At 39.4% G+C, this 15,861-nt stretch overlaps 1 protein-coding gene across 2 annotated transcripts in view; it reads left to right on the top strand.

Annotated features, from left to right (window-relative positions):
* RCAN1 (regulator of calcineurin 1) overlaps positions 1 to 15,861 on the top strand; it is a 41,150-nt gene that overhangs the window by 6,517 nt on the left and 18,772 nt on the right. The window contains exons 1-2 of one of the 2 annotated variants that reach the window (XM_040545375.1): positions 7,235 to 7,263; positions 9,597 to 9,714. The exons of the other annotated variant lie outside the window; for it this stretch is intronic. Coding sequence (XP_040401309.1) covers positions 7,250 to 7,263; positions 9,597 to 9,714 — 132 coding nt within the window. The 5' untranslated portion in view covers positions 7,235 to 7,249. Of the gene's footprint in view, positions 1 to 7,234; positions 7,264 to 9,596; positions 9,715 to 15,861 lie in introns of those variants that run through there. 2 annotated transcript variants of the gene reach the window in all.

The following is a 15,861-nucleotide window of genomic DNA, read 5'->3' as shown; positions in this document are numbered from 1 at the left end:
CACTGTGCTCTGGTCACACCAACAAGTCCAGCGTACATTAAAATGCTGTGGAGTACATTTCCTTATGTTCTTTGTTATCTGTGTCTTTCAGGAACAAATTAAGGTCCGTTCTTCAGAAATACCAGCACAGATGTGCCCATGTAAAAATAACTACAGAATTTAGATGTGATACAAACTTGAAACTCATTACAAAAACCTCTCGACATTATAATATTTGCTGGTATAAGCACTAATGCTTATGTTAATTGGTAATGACTAAACTGTCCTAAGCAAAATAGGTTTAAAATGGTAATAAGAGATGGTCTTTTTGACAACAGTCATAGAGAAAGCTTAGATCTCCAGCAGTTTGTCACTGAAAATAGCTGTTCAATTGGTCACATTTTGATTAAAAATGTTTGTAAATGTATATTTTTGTCTAATATTGGTCTTTTAGGGTCATAAGTTAGTATCAGAACTGAAAACGAAAAAATGAGTAAAATGTTTGAAAACAGGTACACTGTTAAATTCATATATAGCACATAATAGAAACAATGTTGTATTTTTTATTATAGTGAAAAAATATTGTAGATCCTCGTGTGTGCGTTGTTTTTGTATTTTTAAAATAGTGTTCTAACAAACAGCTGGGATGCTAGGTAGCTTTAGTTGAGATTGGTTTGGTTTTTAACTCTTGCTCTAAGCACTACCAGGTCTAAAGAGTGTTGCCATACTTTAAGCTTTACATGGAGATGCTTCTCAAGTTAGTGAGGGGGGAAAAAAGATTTCTTTCTTGCCATTGCTGCATCTTCTGATAAAAAATCTGAGCTGTTTGACACCAATGTGTCAAGTAAAACTGAACGCAAAAGAACAGTTTGTGAAGCCTGTTAATGTTTTCTGTGGATTACTTTATAAAAATATAAAAGTCCTGTTTTTCAGTGAGACTTCAAATTGATGAAACACAAGTTTGAAAACCATGATGTGGAGATTCTGGGTTGCTGTGTTTTTTTTTTTCCCCCCCCTCAAGACTTGATGCAGCTGATGATAGTAGTACCTCAGAGATGGACCCAGCTGAGACTCTTGTCAGTAGCACAAGGACTTCGCTTTGTCTGTGACAGAAGCTTTCTACACACCTCTGGCCTGAAGCAACTAGGAATGGCTTTATAATTAGTTACAGGTTTTTCCATTCAGATAGCCAGAATGTGCCCCCACCTCCCAATGGAAACTGTATTTTATTTTATTTTTTAAGTCTGAAGAGATCATTCATGCAGTATTAGTTATTGTAACTTGGTATTCATGAAGGATTTGCAGGCTTGTTTAAAAAAAAAAAGAAGACGTGGGCTCCATCAAATTCTACAACCAGAGTTTGAAGGGTAAAGGCTTCTTGTTTCCATGAGAGAGGGGAGGTGTGGGAGTGAGCCACCCTGTGGAATATTTCCAGCATAGAACATATGCTGGAAATATGTTAGTGAAGCTGAAATATCCAGCTGTCTTCGTTGAACCTGAAGTTGGGAATGAGGTCTCAAATACAACTTTGTGTGTGTGTAATGCATAATTAAACTGGGGATCTCATTACCCTAGAATGTTAGGGAAGCCAGAAGCCTAATATTAAGAAAGGGGTGGGACAGATTCATGGGTGCCATTGAGCACTGTGATCAGGGTATATATCTTGATCCCCAAAGTCTGTGACTTGCTGTTGCAATAATTAAGTGGGAGAAGTTTATATTTACCTGTCTTTATATCTTCTTTCTCTTCCCGCAAGCATTTGTTACTGCCAGAGATAACTAGGAGGGCTTTCTTCTTACTTCATTAACTACATGAGTTACTTATTACTGGTACCACTCATAAAAGCAGAGCTGCCAATACTTAGTGTGTGCACTGGATTTCATTTATTTTTTTAAAAAAGTATCCTTGTTATCTAAGATAAACTTCACTTTGTTGTAGATTTTCAGATAGTTCAGAAGCTAATAATCGGATCGGATGCAGGTAATTGAATTGTTTTTCCTTTTTTAAGGTTTTCTTTTCTGGAGTTATTTTGATGTTGGCAAACTTCCTGGAAGGAAAACATACTCCTAGCTACCGAGCTGAGTACATTGCAAACCTCATGAGTTGGATATCAGTTGCTTGTTGTTCCTGAAGTACAAAAGATATTACAAAAGTACAAAAGCCATGAGAAACAGTGAGGCAATGTATCGTTCTGATGAAGCTGTGGTTTTAGGAGGAGTAAATGTGACCAAACTGCCCTATTAAGAGAATGAAGTCAGAGAGAGTTAGAAGTACTGTGATTACTTTTTCCTATCTGTATTCAGCGTGGCTGAAGGGTGTTTGACTGGATAAACTTGAGTCATTTTGCAGAAGACTGGCAAGGAGAAAAATAAGGTGCTTTTGGCACTTCTATCTTGAAAGCTACACTGTAGTTGCCCTATTGAGAAGCTGCAGAGAGTTCTCTTGAGGTATACATAGAAACTATCATAAAAGCTTAATGCTGTAATGGGTGTGTGTCCTGTATTTCAGCAGCAAATAGCTGTGCTGGATTGTATGTTAGGTTTGTGCGGAGATAATGGCGAGATAAGTATTGTTTGGTCACTGGATTTATTTGTGTGTATGCATCACATGCTTAATGATGATAATCTTGGTATCCTTAGAACAGAGTCAGACTTTGACAAGAAAGAGTTCTTTAGATGCTGTATGGGTGAGTAAAAGAATCACTTCGCTATTTCATCAATGAAAGAAAATATTCTGGAAGCTTCTGGGAAGGCTTGGGCTTGGTTTCAAAACGAGGGACTGTCTGGATGCGAAGTACTTCTAAAGATTGGGCTGCTTTCCAAACAAATACTGGCTGAAAGGCATGGAAAACTGTTCTTTTTCTTTCATAGAGGTGCTGTTTCCGTTCTCTGCAGAGATAGGAAGCTAATGTAACAGAGCTGGTGAAGTGCCAGTAGACTCAAGTTGTATTGTTATAAGAAATTGGTTTTATCCTGTTTCTGATTTTGTAGGTGAAAAAGCCATTCATAATCCATATGGTTAAATAAAAGACATCATCTGTGAGATAACCATCAAAGCCCCATCCCTGGAGGTGTCCAAGGCCAGGCTGGATGGGGCTTTGGGCAACCTGCTCTGGTGGGAGGTGTCCCTGCCCATGGCAGGGGGTTGGAACCAGATGGTCTTTAAGGTGCCTTCCAACCCAAACCATTCTGTGAAAATAAGAAAGGGAAGGCAACCCAGCAAATGTAGGTGTTGTTACGAAGTGTATTAAGAACAACTCCCATCTGTGAGAGAAATTTGATAACTTGTTCAGGACTGGGGGCTTTGCAGCAGCAAGTTGCCTGTTACTGCAGAAAGTTGAGGCTTCTAGTTGTCTAAAGTGGGAGTATGTATGCAGTAGACTGGTTTGCCCAGTTTGGGGAGCAGGGTGAAATTAAATATGTGCAAAGAAAGAAAAGATGAGATAAGAATTAGAATCTGTACGTCCTGCAGATTGTGATCTTACTTAATACGAGAAGTAAGTTTTCCCGCATCAAGCGGGACATACATACTTGAAGGATGTGCACAGAGCTTGTGTGCATGGCTTGTGTATGCTTGAAGGAATCAGTGGGAACCCACTAGTGGTATTTGTCCAACTTCTGATGTATGTGGCTGCTTCTTTGTAGAATAGTTTTTTAATCAATTTCTTGTAGTTAGACTTCTTGGCACTTTGGCTGTATCACTTCAAGCTGATAGCAAAGATCTGTTGGCTAATGGAAATAGTGATTAAGGGCTTGAATTTTCCTGAGGCTCCAGGGTGATAGTGAAACAGCTGCTGTTGCAGGCAGTGGAAAGTATGAATAACTCTTGCCTGGGGTTGTATAACCAAAAGAATAATCGGATCAGAGACTAGGTTAAATCATTGTGACTTCTGACTGTTAAAAATGCTGTTAGCCCATGTGTTCACGCCTCATTACAACATATAATTTAACAACACTAAACAGAGCCCACCTATTAGGCATGAATAGATAGTCTTTGCATCAGGAGTCAGATACTTTCCACTTGAGAAACCAAGTGTGGGAGAAGGTCATTTGCCTGAGAGGTGTGTAATAACGTCAAACAAATTTTGAGTTTCTTTGGTATATGTCAAACAAGTTTTAAAAGTGATATTAGTAACCTAGTCGATAGCAGATTAAATGCGTTAATTCTTGACAGGAGATGTTTGGGGGAGAAATTGTTCCCTAATTAACTACTTGAGATGCAGCTATGTCTCTTGTTTCTTCCTTGGGAAGCTGCCAAAATAAAAACTGTGTTCTTATCAATACTGGAGTACAACGATGAAGTTTTCATCTCCCCTGCTGAGAAAAAGTGAAAGCTACATGCTTCTAAAGCTACAGGGGAAGCAGTCTTCTGAAATGCATGAACTGTATTTGTTTTTAGCAATGTTATTTGAAGCAGAAGTTTATAAACAAAAGCTGTGGCCTTGAATATTCAGGAAGTGAAAACAGTTTCAGGAGTTATTTTCCGATAAGTCTTTCCCCCTTCATCTAAAACAGGTGTGTGTTTCCCATAAAAACAGCAGTGCATCCTAAAAGCTCTATTGTTAGGCACTGCAACAGCTTTGAATGGCAGTGGTTTTTTTGTTAACAGTAGTGCTTCAATAGCAAAATTACCATGAGGCATCAAAGGTTAGGTCAGATGGTCATAGGTATTTCACATGTTCTTATTGCCAAGATATTTCCATAAACAGTTGAAGTAATACAGCCCTTGTGTTGCTATCATATGCCTGCTGCACAGAAAGGGTTAGTTACATAGCTTGTCTTCAAAGTTTGTGAAGCTTCCTATTTGGCTGGTAAAAAGCTGTAATCGATATTCAGTATGTTCAGAAATATAGGTTATATAATTTATCACGCTATGTAGCATGTCACTAACTTCACATATCTGAGAAAATCACAGAATATTAGACACTAAGCTTACAAAAATGCATTTGATTTAAGATAAAATCCAGCCTCTTCTGTGGCTCGTTCTGTTATCTTTATCAGAATATTTTAAAAATGCTTTTGAATCTTCTGGGTACGCTTAGTGTGTTCTTAGAAATACAATCGCTAATTGCAATTGTATTGTTCTTCTGCTACCCACCCAGAACATTCTTTAAAAATATTTTGAAACCATCTTCCATTCTTCCTTCCCTGACTCCAGTGGAAAATTTCATTCTTCAAAGTTCACAAAATAGCAGCCTGCTTCTCAACAGCTCTGTGGTTTTCTAAAGACTCCTGAGTATAACCTTTTTCCCCTGACTTTTATTTTTCCATTGTTCACAGAGAACATAGTAAAAGAGTGGGCAGATGAGTGCTGTAGAATACATAACTTGTACTTGGCTTTGAGAATATCTTTCATCTTGAAGTTAAACAAATACTGTTGTCTTTCTGTTAAGAAGGTCCTTAAAGCCCCAGAATCCATGCTGCTTTCATGTGGTTTAGTCCTCTTCTTCCCCCTACCTTCCTCCTCCTTCAAGGAGTAGTTTTGGCACGAAAGCTGCATTTTTTTTGATGTTAATGAAACTTCTATGATTAACTATTTATTCAGTTTAATCAAGATTATGGTCATATCTTCAGTCAGTATTACAGAGCTCACCTACCTGCCATAACTGGGGGGGTAGGAGGTGGAGGGGAGATAACTTGGGGAAAAAAGATTTTTTTGGGGACAAAACCTATTTTTACTTGTTGGAAGTGACAGCTAAGGATGGAAAGAAAAGTGACTAAAATAACATTCTACACACTTTAAAAAAAAAAAAAATCTTAAATCCAAGGTAATATCTAGATTTAGTTTCACCTGTTAACAATATTGTTTTTTAAAGGATAGGTTGTTACTTAGGTAAAATCTGGCACATGAAAGTGGCTGAATTATAAATATAAGGTGTGTTAAGTGTGTCAGAATAACTGACAGCATGTAGCAATGAATACTTGTATAAGCAGAAATGCTCCAAATGACAGCTAACTTCAATTTGCTACCTGAAAATGATCTTTTTTACTTCTATAATAATCCTCTGACCCCTTAAATGATGCAGTCCTGAAGATGCATTAAAGGCCTGAAAGATATAATATATATTTATATTCCCTAATCAAAAGGGATGGAGCAGTATAAAGTTCTGTGTAAGATTCTTAAGTACTAATGAGAGTCCATTTGTCCTTTCCATAGCATGCGAAAGTTTAGGTATAACATCATGCCATATTAGTTTTGAAGCATTTATCTCTGAAAATGTTCTGAACTAGCTTTTTATTTAAAAAGTGGACTTCAGGTAAGTTAGGAATATTTTAGGGACCATCAGATTATAGATTCCTGCAGACAAAGTTGGTGTGGAAGTAAATGGGAATAGTGAACAGTCAAACCCCGCTGTAACTTGCAATGTGGAGACTATGAAGAGCCTCAGATGACATGGCAGGGACCTGAATTGATGCTGTTGAGTGTCCTTTGGTCTGGGAAGCTGATGACAACACTAGTATCTGTTTTGGTGGCGGGGAGTTCTTTCCCACAGTTAATTGGTTGTCGAAGTTATTTGTAGTAGATTTAGTCTCTTAATTGCAATGCTAAGTAAAGAAGCAAAAAGTTTATGATGCTTTAAAAAGTACAATCTAACATTACTTAAATACAAATCCGAGATCACAGAAGAACCAGACTGAATGTAAGAGTTAACTTCTGATCCCTTAGGGGCTAATCATAAATTGGAAAACAGAAGTTAAGTTTGTGAGTCTGTGCTGTCTTTGATTCCATGTCTGCCTTTCACAGAGTAAGCCTAATTTAAATTCCAGAAGCTCAGTTTGAGACCTATGGTTTAACCATAATTGTTAGGAGTGTAGTTGCTCTGTCACTTAATCCTTAAATATTGCCCAAGTATTTTTACAACAAATCTATGCTTTAAAAAGGAGATAAAGGATCTCCTGAAAGCCAAGTAAAAGAAAAACAAAAAACAGCTGCAAAACTTCAGCGCACGATGTAGTACAAGCACTTAAACTCTCATCAGCTTGTACTAACGTAGTCCCAAAGCCCAGGTTGTGTCAGGGAAGGATCCTGGGTCCCTTTCAGGCTCCTGAGCGCTGGGGCAGCTCTCAGGCAGGAGAACCTGCTCTGTGTGGCACTGAGGATTTGACAGAGCACTGAGTAATAGTTTTTTTTTTTTTTTCTTGGAAGGTCAGCCATGCTCTTCATGAGCAATTGGACAGACCTAGTAGGAGGGAAGGCTGAGAAGTTTGTGTGATACCCCATGAGAGTCTGGGGGAAATAGTACTTGGAGCTGTAAATCTAAAACCAAAGTATGACCACTGGCAAGTAAGTGCTATAAAAGGCTTAATGTGGCAAGCCAACCAAGTCATCTTAATTCTCCGTTCTTGAAGTGGATGATCTTATTTTTTTAATAGATTGGATGTGAAACACCAAAGCTTACTGCTGAACAGACAGATTTGATTGCATTTATTTTATTGGAGCTTCATCCATCTCAGACAAAAGGAGTTACTGTAATTGCTACATCCTGCACTTGTTATGTGATTACAGATGAAACAGCTTGCAGTGGAGTAATTTAAAAGAATTTTCCCTGGTTTAGCAGTGTAATGTTTTGTGTTTTTTTTCTCCCTCTCCTATAAGGAAAAACATTAAAGATAAATCAGCTTGCAGTGTAAAACTTCCCAGGATATGTAACTAGTAGTTTCTGAGCCCTAAAACAGGCAGCAGACTTTCTTATAGCTGACAATGTGATATCTCTTCTAAATTCATAAGATGGTGGTTTCTTAAAAGACCTGCTAACATTTTCCCCCCCACACACATCTTTTTTCCAACACATATCTGTGCTCATTATTGTTTAATCCCTCCCGCTTGTTTTAGGTATCACTTTATTGTGCTGACTGTTCTGGTGAGTACTTTGCATTGCATATTGTCTAATTTGAAGATTGTGTAATTATTTTGAATTTAAATCTACAAAAACTTTGTAACATTCAGGTTGCATAATGTAGAACTGGAAATGCTTGTAGGCTTACTGTTCTTGACAGGTTTTGAATGTCAGCTGTAATTTTCCTGATTGGCTTTACAAACAACCAAGGTAGTGCTTTTCTTTAGAGGCTGTCAAAATTAAGTGACTTTGAGAAATGACCCATGCTTAAAAATAGCATTTATGAAACTGTGACTCCTAAAAGAGTATCTACTAATTGTGCACAAACCGTTTTAAGGAAGGATATAGGTATGTTAGGTGTTTTCAGTCACAAATTTTGTGAAATAAAGCACTTCCATCTCCAAAAAAGCTTTTTGCAGAAGTACTCCAATCAAAACAATTCATCTGGAAAAAGTGATAAGCCTTAGCTGTTCACATGGGAAAAATGTCTTTATGTCTGTATTTATTGAAATGCTAAGTACACAATCCCAGTCTTTCCTTTGACTAGGACTTTATTGTTGCAGTAACTTAATGAAGTTCCTCAGAAATACCTTGGAGAGTGTCAGTAATAGCAAACAGGCCAAGAATAGCTTAGGGCAGCACCCTGAAGGGAGCTGTCTGCCTTTCTTCCTTGGCCTGATAAAAAGGCTTCATGGCTGTATTTTCCATAAAAGTGTTTGGGGAACTATGAAAGCAGGTAAACAACAAATTTCAAAGCAGTATGGAAACCTGAGGAGTTACCTCCATGTTCAATATCCCACTGAAATTTCAATATTGTTTAACTTTCAGAGGGAAATAAGTTTCCAGCACTATAAGATTATTCCTATTTTGATAGCGCTTTTATTTAGATGGGTGGTATCGTGTTTCTAAAACTGATAAAACGAATAAAGCTTAGAGCCTAAACACTTCTGGTAATTTCAAAGAAGGGCTTAATGGAAAGTTCGATGAAACCTGCCTGAAGCAAGTAGTGTAAAGTTCCCATAAAAATGAAATTTGTAAGTCAAACTCAAGCCAGAAGCAATGTGAGCAACGCTGTGTCAGACTGTCTGGGAAGGGAGAAACTGGGTAATCGATTGTCCTGTTGCACAGGGAAGAATGTCTGGTGGGAAAAACCAACCTGTTGCACAGACACAGCAACCCACATCTAAATGGGAAACAAGGTTACATGTCATTTCACTGTACCCAGGGCTTATCTGCATACTAAACAGAGCTACAGTCCCTTAAATTTCTTAATGATCATGGGAGGAGGTGAGGGTCCTGGGAACTACTTTGAAGGCACATTTGTTTTAGTAAGTACCCTCCAGACTCAGGCTTGACCAGAGGAACCAGATCTTTGATCAGGTACTGAAGTCAGCCCCACTGGTGTGTAATGTGTTGAACTGACACCAGGAGGGATTTTAGGAACCAGTCTGGCAAGCAGTTTCAGAGAACTTGTAATTATTTTTCAGTCCCTCTATGTAAACAAATTATTTGTAGTCTTGTGACTTCCAAGAAAAGAACAAACTTGTGATTGAAGATGTGAGTATTCAGGGAGGCTCTTCCTAAATTTTCTTTTAAAAAAAAAAAAAAAAAAAACCCAACTGTTTCCTAGGGCATCTGTGACTGGAGTTCCTGTAAATGAGATTACTTAGAAAATTGGGTGAAATACATATAAAAAACTGTATAACATTTTTGAAGAAAATAAGCGTATAGATTTGCATTAAAATAATTTTAATCAAATTACTGCTATCCCCCTTCCCAGTTTCTCTAGGCTGGTGTCAGAGGGTTTTGTAGAGAATGTTTTACAGAGATGCTCCTCTAAAGGGCCCGCACAAATTTACCTTCGTGTGGAACATCATTTTGCCTTAATCTTGATAGAGGTAAGTGTCTGTAATTACCATACTTCTATATGGAAGTAAGAAAAATCATTGGGGAAACTTCCACTCCTCTCGTGTGTCTATGGATCTGGGATTCACTTGTACATACTCGACTCCTTGGTTTTCCCCTCCCACACATACCGTGATAGAGGGTAATGTGTCCTGCTATTTAAACACGGCAGCCCTTGCTGGGTTAATGGAGATGGCATTAGGTCTGCTGACAGCTCCGCTCTTCTTTGAGGCTTTTTTTTTTTTGCAAGCACTGTTTGTATTTTCACTGGTGTTGACCAGCCTCTGGCTTTTGAGGTTGCCATGAAATCGACTCTCAACCTGTCCTCAGTCTTGCCTTCATTTGTATTAAACAGTTAAATTCCTATTTATTGATAGTTTTTGTTCCACCCCCACCTCCCTATAATTTTGGTGGTGACATCTAAATAGTGATAAATCCCTATTAAGAGGAGCTTACAGATAAGGACTTGATCCTCCTTTCATTTGGGAAAGTGGCAGCGTTACGGCATTAACTTTAACTGGGAACAGAATCAGCATAAAATAGCAATGTCAGGATCAGGACAGGCAAGAGAGGATAAAATGTGCTATTAAAGGATGTACTAAGTCTGGTTACATGTATAAGTAGAACTGCATGTAAGCCTAGAATAACTTGTCAGAAAAACAAGCGTGTACGCCTTTTTCATGATAGCAGTCATCCTGGGCATAGGAGTGCTTGAGTTAACAAAAGTGTATTTGGTAGGATGAACTCATTAAAAATGCTGTTTGCTTTTAAAGAGTCTTGAAAATCCACAAAATCCACAGTTAGAAACTAGACAATGAAAATATACTACTTTACATACTGTACAGACTTTGTGAAATGTTTTCCAGGAAAGTAGAGTACAGCCATGAATCACTTATGGAAAACCCAGTGGAATGAATTAGTCAAATATTTGAGTGACCAGTCTTTGCCTTATGCTATCAGGAAATAGTGCAACTTTCCATGATTTTATACAAATCATGGGGCACAAATGAGAGAAGCTATAGTTAGAATAGCAAGCAGTTACAGTTGCTGCTCTTTGACTTTCTTATGGCATTTCTAAAAATGCTTATTTTGAACTAAACTTAGTATCAGATGAAAGGTGTGGATATTTCTGAGAAATCTTCAAATATTTACAATGCTCAGAGAATTCCTCTTCTTTCTTCCGCAAACTTTCCTCTTTACCTGTGTTTCTCCATTGGCGTAATTTAAGATGGGGGGCCCACTTTTGCTCTCTTCCAGACCTGTTACTGATCTTCTCTCCTTTGGCTCTCAGGCTTTCAGGATAACAGCTAAGCAAAGTCAAAGTCTGCATGGTTGAAACAACTGTGGAAATGAAGTCTTGCACATCAGTACTCAACAAGTTTGATAATGTACCCTCACCTCGGTGTTGATTACTGTTCTTAGTGCTGTTCAAAGAACTGGCTAAAATTAGCATCCTCATATTCAGTCCGTTGGCCAAAAGTTCCTCTGCTGGATGGTGGTGAATATTTCTCTTAATGTCATCACTGTAATTTTCAGCCAACTTCTACAGTCTTTCACCTATGCAAAGGCATCAAGCGTGTGAATTTTCAGTTTTTGCCCTGGCAAGCGTGATCAGAACAGTGTTAGTGATTACAGCATTACGGTACTAAAAGGGTACATCAGAAATGTCAGAAAAAAGTGCACATGGTGAGGAAGTACAGCTTTCAAGCTTCCTTGGAGCAAATCCTACAGCAGCTTTTGTGACTGTGCTTGCTGATCCACCAGCCTGTTGGGAGCTGCTGGTGTTGGGAAGGGAGTTGCTTGGAGTTACTGACACCTTTGTACAGGTGTGAAGCTGTGAGTGTTGGCTAATTGACAAGTCTCACTCCTTGCTGCTTCCTCCAGCTTGACAAGAGCTGGTTCTGCCAAAGGTGATTGCATCCAAGTTTTTTTAGGGGGCTGCATGGGAATTGTTTGTTTGTTTTGCCAGCAGCACCTTGTGCCTGGATATATTCTTGGTTAGACCAGTTTGGTCTAGTGGAATATGTTCTGTGTCTTGTTTAGTAAGTTAAAGCTGTTGTGTTAACTGTTCAGTTAAATACACCTAGAGAAATCTTAATGATAAGAAAGGGCTCTGAAAATAGGTGTAACTGTTAGCAGTACAAGATAGCATTGCACTAAAGACTGAAAACAATCTCCTCCCTGTCTCTGTATAGAGAACCAATTTTGAAGCTACCACTGCACTTCTCCATCCATTTGGATTTTTTTTCTCCTAAATTTTTGTATGCTTGACCAGATAGTCACTCCTAATTCTTTCTGTCCCTTTTGGCCTTCGTTCTTTCTTAAAATGCAAAGCACACATGGTATGCTAAATGAACTTTTCAGATTGTCAGTTACTCACTGTGCATCTCAGTCTTTATATGCAGTCAGCTCATTTTTGTGTTGAGCTCTGGAAACTGAACAGAAAACAAGACTTCTTTTTTCTAAGGTAAACTTAGTGGTTTTATTTAGTTTTTATAGTGTATGGATTAAAGAAGGTCCTAAAGCTTGCAAGTTCCTCTGTACACTAAGCACGTTACACAGATTGCAGAACAAATGTCTGTCTTACTCTGCATGTGTGTTCTTGGCTGTCACCTTCTACAAAGTTCTGAATCCTCCCGTCTTTGTGTGCCATGGCATACGCTGGTACTTGTTCTAGCTTGTCTGGAAGCTCACAAGAGCTGCCTGGTTGGCTTGTGCCAAGCTGAATAGCTAACAACCAAGTTTTGCATGCTTCTTCCTTGGTCTTCCAGCTCTCTCCCATCCCTGATATTTTCACACACATTTTTTTAATCACAAATGCTGTCCTTTTAGCCTTCATCCTTGTGTCATACTCGATTAAAACTTACTAGGAGGCTCAAGAGAGTATTTATTTGACTTACTGTCTGATGACTTGGAGAAAACTCACCCTACCCTATCAGTTTAAGGGACATTTTTCTTCTGTAGATTTGTCCTTGCATGAAGGAACTCTGGAGGGAAAAAAATGCATTGTTTATTGTGTGTTTTTTTAAACCTTGAAAGATCATTCTTTAAAGGATTAAGTAATGTCCTGAGGAGATTATCCTTGAATGGTCTCTGAATATAGGGTTATAGGCCCTTAGCAATTCTCCTAGTGAATGTAGAGTACTCCTCAGAAATTCCTGCCCTTTATGATGCTGTTTGCTAATGACTGTTTCCTGCTTTCCAGGTGAGAACAAGCTTTGTGGACTTTCTATGATACCTCCTAGGTGTACAGCAGCCATAAATATTCCTTGCACTGCTCTTCTGTTTCCCAGAGACACCAGCTACTCTAGGCTGGATGGTTTGTAGCTCCCAGGTGCTGGCTGGCTTTGAGGTGCAGATGAGTGGGATGGCATTCTAGTGCTGATCAGGCTTTTTGGCAGCCTTATGTGAACTGGCGATAACTGCATGTCCTGGTTGCTCAGTTCAGATTAACACCTGCATTCCATAAATATCACTTCTCAAACGAAGTAGGGGAGTTCTTTTAGATTTATCTGTAGAAGGATCTGTTCTCTCCTCAGCAGGTTTATTCATGACCACTTCAGTGGTGCTGCACAGGAGTTAAAGCATTGGAATAGCTTGTTTATATAATCCATCCATATGGACTGACAGAATGCAACGCAGATCTTATTTATTTCTCATTTTGTTTCTTATTCATTAAAAATATTTTTCTCAATGAAACAAACTTAAACAGAAGTTGTTTATCTCTTCTAGAGTACTTGCTATGTATAAGATCCTAAGATACTTTTTTTATAAGTCCAATATTCTGTTCAGTTTTTGCAGATTTTTAAATATTAGTTTTCAGCACGTCAAAGTCACTTTTCAAAGCAGAATGATGTTTTTAATATGAATAGCAAAATAGTTACCAGTGAATATATTGTATGAAAAATGTTTTTCTTCCAGAATACTTGAATGAGGGCAAAATTGCAATCCATTTACAATGGATTGAGTAAATTCCTTACAGGAGTAGAAATAGGTTGCAAAAAGCTTTTACATTTTGGAATATAGTTGCTACATTAAAGTTTTCTGAGTGTAGTTGGTTACTCAAGTACTCTGTTGTGGAATTTCCAAATTATGGCTTTTATGTTACCCGTCAGTGAACAGGAATTTAGTGTTTAATGATTGGAAATGGAAGTGTAAGTCATGGATTTTTCCGAGGAAGGAATAAGCATACTGTAGGTATTTATTTTTCTGATGGTTGGCTGGAAAACTGTCACACACTTGATCTGTAAATAGCCCTTCTGTGATACAGCACAGATCTATATATTCTATTTGAACATATGTAGGCTACAGAATGTAAGCATGACAATTCACATATTTTAAGCTCCTCTTAAAAAATCTTGTAAGAGTCTATCCAGTTAAAACCACTACTTTCCTTCTTGGCAATGCTTTTGGAATCTGCGGTTTTTAAAAAAAAAAAAACACATTAGTGGTTATACGAATTTTTATCCTTCAGTGGAGCAACTGTGGAGTGGATAGTTTCTGTGTGCAGACAAATAGCTGAATTCGGCGCTTGGCCTCATAGAAACCTTGCTGACGTCTATAGGTGATGCACACTTCTGTGGTCAAAACTTTGGATGCATTGGTATTATGGCTTTCTGCTGAAAGGACATACGGCTTCAGGGTACAATCTGTAGTTTCGGACTTCAAATGCATGCTTGTAATTCTATTAAGAACTCATTTGAGTGGGATTTCTTCTTTATTCTCCTTTTGAAACAATAGAAATAGATGCGGGCAACCTTCTGTGGAATTTTCTTCTGCCATGTAACAAGTTATTGAATTAAAATCAAGGAAAGCAGAAAGTTGACAGGCATTCACTGAAGTCAGATTGGGTTGCAATTCACATGTCTTTAAAAGGTAATTTTTTTAAATGAAGGGAGAAGAAAGAGTTGTATCTTTCAGGAATTACGGATTGAACAGTAAACAAAACTTGCAGGTTTTGGAGTTCTTTTGAGGAGAGACTGATTGTTCCAGACTTCTCTTTGCAACTTTTTAATTCAAACAAAAGCACTCTAAAGGTAATCAGACTGTAGGCAAGCCAGTAGGCTACTTCAGCAAATGTCATCAAAGAATAATAATAGCTCTTGAAGATTTTGCATCAGCTGTACTCCATCTGTGAGGGGGAGTATGCATAATGACACCTGTGTATTATCTTTGGATGTAAGGCTATACCCAAATTCTCAGAAGTCCACAGGAATAGCATTGAGGAAACATCTTCATGACCTGTCTTTCCAGAATGACCCCTTGTGGTGGTTTTACTCGGGTGGGCGGCTGAGCTCCACCACAACTGCTCTCTCATCCCCCCCCCTCCTCAAAGAGGAATGGGGAGAAAATACGATGGAAAGGGCTCAAGGGTTGAGATAAGGACGAGGCGATCACACAGTAATTATCGTGATGGGCAAAACAGACTCAGCATAGGGAGATAGCAAGATTTATTGCTTATTACTAACAAGCTAGAGAAGTGAGAAACAAAGTAAAGAAACCAAAAGCACCTTTCCCCCTATCCACCCTCTTCTACCTCCTCCCACCGAGCGGCAGAGGGGAACAGGGGAATGGGGGTTATGGTCAGTCTATAGCGCTGCTTCTCTGCTGCTCCTTCTCGGTCACTCTCGTCCCCTGTGCTGTGGGGTCCCTCCCACGGGATGCAGTCCTTGCTGAACTGATCCGGCGTGGGCTGCCCACAGGCAGCAGCTCTTCAAGAACTGCTCCAGATATGGGTCTGTACCACGGGGTCCATCCCTCAGGAGCAAACTGCTCCAACCTGGATCCCCCATGGGCGGCAGCTCCCCCCAGACCCCCTGCTCCTGCGTGGGCTCCTCTCCACGGGCTGCAGCTCCGGCCCAGAGCCTGCTCCTGTGGGGGCTCTCCATGGGCCGCAGCCTCCTCCAGGCCACATCCACCTGCTCCACCGGGGGCTCCTCCACGGGCTGCAGCGTGGAGATCTGCTCCATGTGGGACCCATGGGCTGCAGGGGGACAGCCTGCTCCACCAGGGGCCTCTCCACAGGCTGCAGGGGACTTCTGCTCCGGTGCCTGGAGCACCTCTCCCCCTCCTTCTTCACTGACCTTGGCACCTGCAAAGCTGTTCCTCACTCCTCTCACTCTCCCAGCTGCTGTGTGACG

This window comes from Cygnus olor, chromosome 1 (assembly GCF_009769625.2).
Source record: "Cygnus olor isolate bCygOlo1 chromosome 1, bCygOlo1.pri.v2, whole genome shotgun sequence".
Taxonomy (NCBI): domain Eukaryota; kingdom Metazoa; phylum Chordata; class Aves; order Anseriformes; family Anatidae; genus Cygnus; species Cygnus olor.
Note: the sequence above shows the minus strand (reverse complement) of the source record. Positions and strands in the feature narration are given on the sequence as shown.